This window comes from Orbicella faveolata, unplaced genomic scaffold (genome assembly GCF_042242905.1).
Source record: "Orbicella faveolata isolate gen_17 unplaced genomic scaffold, um_ofav_v1 contig_47, whole genome shotgun sequence".
In the NCBI taxonomy this organism is placed as follows: Eukaryota; Metazoa; Cnidaria; class Anthozoa; order Scleractinia; family Merulinidae; genus Orbicella; species Orbicella faveolata.
The window spans coordinates 11,234,231-11,240,618 of NW_028301577.1; the positions used below are offsets into that span (position 1 = coordinate 11,234,231).

Below are 6,388 nucleotides of genomic sequence, written 5' to 3' on the forward strand. Positions count from 1 at the left end.
CCTCAATGTTCTCCAAGCAGTCAGCATATTTTATGTTTAGGGATTCCATGGATGAAGAAAATTGTAATGATCTGGACACTAAATATAAGTTTTAACTGATTTTCTTTAGTACAGGCATGCCTATGGAGATGTATGTACAGTGGATGTTTTATTGTTTTTTCCCAACAAATGCTCAGTCGTACAGTGTAGCTTTAAATTCCATTAATATGCTTAACACGTCAAAAATATGTAAGATGCACGTACACTATAAGCTGTACCCATCTGCCAATGTAGTGTATCATACTTGTAATACATCTACCAAGCACCACTTGCCATAAACCAAGAAACACACCTACTGAGTCTCAACTGTTTCTTTGTCATGCATGGCTTGCAAATGATCAGGAATGGTGATATCTTCATTTGCTGGCCTCTGCATTTTGGGACACCTTTTAAGAATTTCTAAAGGCCACTGCGAGTGATAAGGCAGCTCCAAAAGTTTGTCAATATCCTGGAGCCACCAAGCCCATGCTCTTGAGACTCCCACAGGATAGTGCTCCTCAAATTTTTTAAGATCTCTCTTCATAGCCTCCACATCAATTTTGTTCAGTGTGGGCTGCACAAGGCTGGGTCTCTCAGTTGGTATGGACTTGAAAAGACCAAAGATAAAAATGTCATAAACTGCACTTTGTAGACATTTTGTTATGGAAATTAAAATTAGAGACCTTACCTTGAATGCCAAACTTTAGTTTCCCCAAGGACAGTAAAAGGCTGATGTCATGAAATGTTTCCACTGGCTTTGAATTTAGTAACTTTTTCTTTATGACCTTAAAAATTAACATTAATTTTAATAACAAAACAGTGTAACATGCATGTACCTTGAGCAGTTGTTGAGGGGTGTCCCATCTCATATGCGAGTAATTCCTGTAATACATGATGCAATGTCCCTGCTCATCTGTGAGAAAAATTATAAAGTTACTGAGCTCAACATACCAAAAAAACAAAAACAAAAAATAGCTCACTACATAACTATTGTATGTTGTACACTCTACTGTCTGATGTCTCTATTGTGTATAAATAATGGTTGTGTTTCCTCAAATAACAGTCCTTTGCACCACATTTTCACCTGAGCAGATTGGGTTCATGTTCACCACATCAACTTTGTGGAGGTCAAGGGCTTGAAGATCTTAAGCTGTGTGGTTGTACCTCTGTTTATTCTAGGTCTCTGGCTTGTTGCAGAAGCTGCTTCATTGCTGGAAATGGGGTCTTTGTTCTCCACGTTATTAGGCGCTGGGCTGGATCCAGCTCCTTGTGTTGATGTTTTCAAGTAGTTCAAGTGTCTCGCTGTGAAAGATCAGACACGCTACATGAAGCATGCTACAGTATATATATTTTATTGAGATTTCTTTCTTTCTTTGCATTATTTTATTTTTGTACTGAGTACGTTCTAAAATGTAGCCTTGGTACAAAAAGTTTTCTTTTGGAGTGACAACTAACTTGATTACACAGTACCTTAAAATATTCTTTCAAAAAGTATAAATTTCCACCTTCTCTAACTGAGAAGGCATTAAACGAAGGTGTCCACCTGAACCCTGAGTGAAAAAGTCCCTTGATTCTTTATCACATCGGAGGGCCCAGAGTCATTGTAAAGTAGCTGATCTTTCATAATGGCTTTGACAATCTGCCTTCTAGATGTCTGAAGCCGATAAACCCCTGGGTGATTTTTGGCAGCTTGGATTGAGACTGGAGTCAAGCTGCTGATGCTCTCGCATGATGGCTGTCTGTCAAGTTGCAGTTTGTACAGGTTTGCTGATATGGCTTTGTATCAGAGTAAACTGACATCTCCATTTCCCTGTACACAATGAACCTGGCCAAGAAGAATTTTTGGAGCATTCACAGTGCTGCTCTCTTGATGCAGACCACATAATCTCCTGGCTGGAAAAGGCAGTGTCCCGGTCGTTGTGTGGTGACCAGGGATTGAAATTGTGACGCAGTGGTTGGCAATGCAAGCAAAAATTGAGTTTTAGCGACCAGATATTAAGAACTGGTCTCCAATGGGCAACTCACCTTTTTGTCTGTCCTAACCACTTGTTTTGGGGATGGAAAAGTCCACTTTCAAAGCTATCAGCTTTTTAAGACAATATGCCAGGAAAGTTACTCGTCTTACCTCCCGGTTAGGGTTAGGGTGAAATCTTAATCGGACCACTTAAGGATGAAAACCAACATTTGTCCACCCTAGTTTGAAAGTCAGACTTAAACAAATTTAACTCTCATTATTTTGGTAACAGTAAACTTACCAAAAGCAGAAAATCTCCACTTCCTTCCCTGGTTAGGTGCAGACAGAAATCATTCATGTACCAACGAATAATATGGCAAAGTTTGGGGTCATTCTGTGTAGAGAGTGAGCGAGTTGGTCATTAGTAATGCTCATCTTTTACCAGGCTTCAGTTTCAATTCATTTTGTAACAAGCTACAACCTATATGACATTGTATGATAGATCGACTGATCAATGAACACACAAGTTTACATTTAAAATTAGCCCTGACTAAAACCATTCGAATGTTTTTTTAATCTTGTTTACTTCTGTTAAAAAACAGGAAAAACCAGAAATCCAGCCTGCAATGCTAAATTGTCCCTGCCAGAGAACCACCTGGTTTTATTATGTAAGTACAAGACCACTCTGTTGTCCTTCATCAACAAGGCATTTCGATCTCTGAAACATGCATGGTCAAAGTCGAAACCATTGGTGAGGACTTCAAGTGTTCGGATTTCAAGGCCTCTGGAAGGCGTGATGAATACAAGCTGACCATTTCCAGGTCACAGCATTCTCTGGACCTCGCCGTCATTGGACCAGCCAACCACCCGGACAACCTGGTCCCTGAGGAACAAGGCAAAGAAAATCTCATTACTCTTAAATTATTTGTCACCAACTATGAATAATGTCACAACTCCTTGCAGACCTCTGTTTCTATTGTTCTTTTCACAAAATCGTGTGTCTTCTTATGATACATTGCAAATAACCATGTGCGATCATCCATTGGCTCAGTTCCTTGAGGCTGTACATATGCCTTTGGTCCCAGGGACTGACTGAAAAGTTCAAACAATTCCTTGATATCCTCTTTTCTTCTGCAGAATACCATCACTTTAGTGGCACTCAATTGTCTTTCATCAATGTCATCAGTTATTGACTTGAAGGTCTCATACAGGTTTCCATGATCTATATCAGCCACAACATACCGAATGTTCGGTTTATTTGGATTGCCTAAGATCTGGACACAACTCTGCATACACAAGTCTTTGATTATTGTACTCTTCGTTGCCGCTGTTGCTGTAGCAGTGAGTGCTACAAATGGCACATATCTGTGTAACAATGACCTTAGCTCTGCTAACCGTCCATAATCTTTCCTAAATGCTTCCTCAGTAGCTGTGTTTTTTCCCCTGATAGAAAAATGAAAATAAAAATGCGACTATTTTGCCAAAATAATCATTCAGTCCTACATTTACTGTAACCAAACTCACAAAAGACAAAAAACAAAAAACAAAAAAACAAAAACAAAAACAAACCAAAAACAAAGACATTAGGAATTAATATTAAATGTTTACATTATTTGACTTTCACACTTTGTCGCCCAATTTTTAAAACGACTTGACTAAATCTTGATGATAAATGCTTTCCACTACTGCAGTTGAAGTTAAATTAACCTAGTTTAAAATTAGAGATAAATGAAAAAAACAACACTCACCATTTAGCTATACAACAGAGTTGGAAACTAACTTTTGAGGTAAATTGCTTACAGTAACGGAGTGTGTTCATTTTCATTGTAATTGAAATTCTTGGCATCATTGTCAGTCTCCTTTGTCTCACCATTGTAGCCCTAAAGCTGTTGTACATGCAAAACGTGCTTTTTTGGGCGAATTTTGAACATTAACCATGCATTCATCATCATCATCTGCACCCTGTGATCAGAGCACAGACCACAGAAATACTGCACCCTGGGATCAGAGCACAGGGTGCAGAAGTTCTGCACCCTGTGATCAGAACACAGACCGCAGAAATTCTGCACCCTGGGATCAGAGCACAGGCTGCAGAAATCCTGCACCCTCTGATCAGAACACGGGTTGCAGAAATACTGCACTGTGGGATCAGAGCACAGACAACCAATTTACAGAGGCATTGCAAACTGCACACAATTTAATGTATTCAGTTTCAAACTTAGAATAATATACAAGAACTTTAAACTATTAAAAATAATTGTGCTCCACTACTTCAAAAGATCATTTAAATATTATTATAGAAAAACAATGGTAAATGATCAGCATGTAAATGCTTAAATTACATTTGAAATGTTATGATCACTGTAATCCTAATCTGCAGAGATGGTTCTGTCATCAGAGTCACTGGCAAAAGTACTGTCAACTGTTGCTTTCATTTCACTTTGCATTTCAAAGGAGGCAGAGCTAATCCACACAGCATGTCTGTTTCCTTTGAGGGCTGCGACAAAGGCACCCCCACTTTTACTATCAACATCAACAACTGTATCTCCTTCTCTAGAGAGATTCTCCACCAACCAGGGAAAGGCGTCTTCCATGGCAGTGGCTGGTTTGGGGCATAGCCCACAGTAGTTAAATTTTCTGGGCTTGTAGAGACGGACAAATGTCTGGCGGTGACTTGTCACGACACCCACCAGTGGCCCATGACCAAGGTCTTAACTGCTTCTCTCAAATAAGGGCCTGAAACAAATGAAAAGAGAAAACATAAACACAACAAACTCCTTTTCTTTATTTCAGTTTGTAGTGGTGATGTTGAAATTTAACACTTGAACAATCTTCTCCAAATTAGATTTTCATTGATCAACATTCTCAAAACAAGAAATCAGACTGCATGTTCATCAAGGAGAACTGGATAAAACGGTTCACAAACATTGTGGTTTGAGTAAAGACTAAACCAGAGGCCACATGTAGCTAACACTTTCTTCAGAATTCTAGTTGGCCAATTAACTTCTGCTTTCAGAACAAAGTTGATGGCCTGACTGATTTTTTTAAATGCCATCATCACTTTAAAATTTATTAACACTTGCTGTAACTTAAATCTGGTAATGTTAAAAACTCGGCAGATATCGCAGTTTTTAAAGAACACGCATCAAGAAGCCCTCTGGGTTTTTCAACTTTGTTGTGTGACATAGAACCATCAATACAATATTCCCCAAGATTATGTTCCTTATGGATAACATTGATAATAGGAGCTATCTGGACGGTGAAGCATGCAAATTTAACTAATCATAAATGTGCAATCATATTATTACCTGCCTTCTCATGTTTTTGGGGAACATTTGTCACGTGGAAATGTGCTGTTTGAGAATCTGCTGTTCCCCCCTCTATCATCCGTTCCTTGACTGCCTTGAAATCATCAACATTCGTGAATAGGACAAGATTGAAGGATGTTGTCTTTGTAAAATTTACCTTGGATATAAGGCAAAACATTCTGTGGACACAGACAGAGACGAGGATCAAATTCCATTGACTTTAAAGTAAGTGACCATAGTGATTAAAACAATGTCAGTTACATGTGCTGTCAAAATGAATCTGATAAAAATCCAAAGCTGAGGCTCTATATGGTAAAACTGTTTCTTTGCAGTTCTGGCAAATGCCCTTGTCTGTCCACTGTGACATGTAAAAATGTGAGCTTACAATAATATGTTCCAAACACTGTACCTTACCATCACATTTGTAAAACTCTGTAGAATGCCATTTATTATTTAACCAGTGGTAAAGATGCCCAAGAACTATGTTACAGCATGTTGTCACCATGATTTCATTTTTAACATAATCAAGATATGTGTACTTACTTCACAAGCCTGCATTCCCTATCGCCAAAAATGCACCATGAAAATGAGGTAACTTTACTACAGCTGCCTGTTCCACCATGCTGAAATCCTGAGAAAAGACAATGATTCCCTTTGCTTTATTTTTCCCATTCACCAGACCATCCACTTCCTGGACACCCTCATCATCTCTCTGTCTCCTCAGTCTTTCTAAGAATTTTTGAAATTCATGCAATTATTCAACATCCTTCACCTGGAAGTAGGACATACAGTGCTGGCATTGTTCCCCCTTCATTGATGGGTAAAATCGCTTAACCCTGCCACAGAGTAAAATCTACCGGCATTAGCTGGAGTAGAATCTTTAAGTGGCACTCTTTTAGGGTGAGAGAGTTAACTGCAGCTTGAAATTTGTAATAACCAAACCAAACCATCACCGTCACAACAGTTTTATGTAACGCGCTTCCCAATCAATTAAGGGGACAGCCTACCTTCATTTTCATACATTTTATGAACACAGTGCTCGCAAACTTTTAAAGATATACCAATCATCTATATATCAAATTAAACTGCAAAAGATACTCTATCACAC

General features: G+C 38.7%; 1 protein-coding gene across 1 annotated transcript; it reads right to left on the bottom strand.

Moving 5' to 3' along the window:
* Positions 1-5,254: 5,254 nt before the first annotated feature.
* Positions 5,255-6,303, bottom strand: LOC149097145 (uncharacterized). Its single transcript, XM_089279836.1, has 3 exons — positions 6,288-6,303; positions 5,829-6,009; positions 5,255-5,498 (listed from the first exon to the last, which is right to left on the bottom strand). The coding sequence occupies exons 1-3, from the start codon at positions 6,301-6,303 to the stop codon at positions 5,255-5,257; spliced, it is 441 nt and encodes a 146-aa protein (XP_089135962.1).
* Between the last annotated feature and the right edge of the window lie 85 nt (positions 6,304-6,388).

Bases quoted from the DNA above. Each gene is read 5' to 3' on its own strand.
- LOC149097145 (XM_089279836.1), bottom strand. The intron at 5,499-5,828 runs GTGAAGTAAGTA...CTTACTTTAAAG, and splicing joins GCGATAGGGAATGCAGGCTT to TCAATGGAATTTGATCCTCG.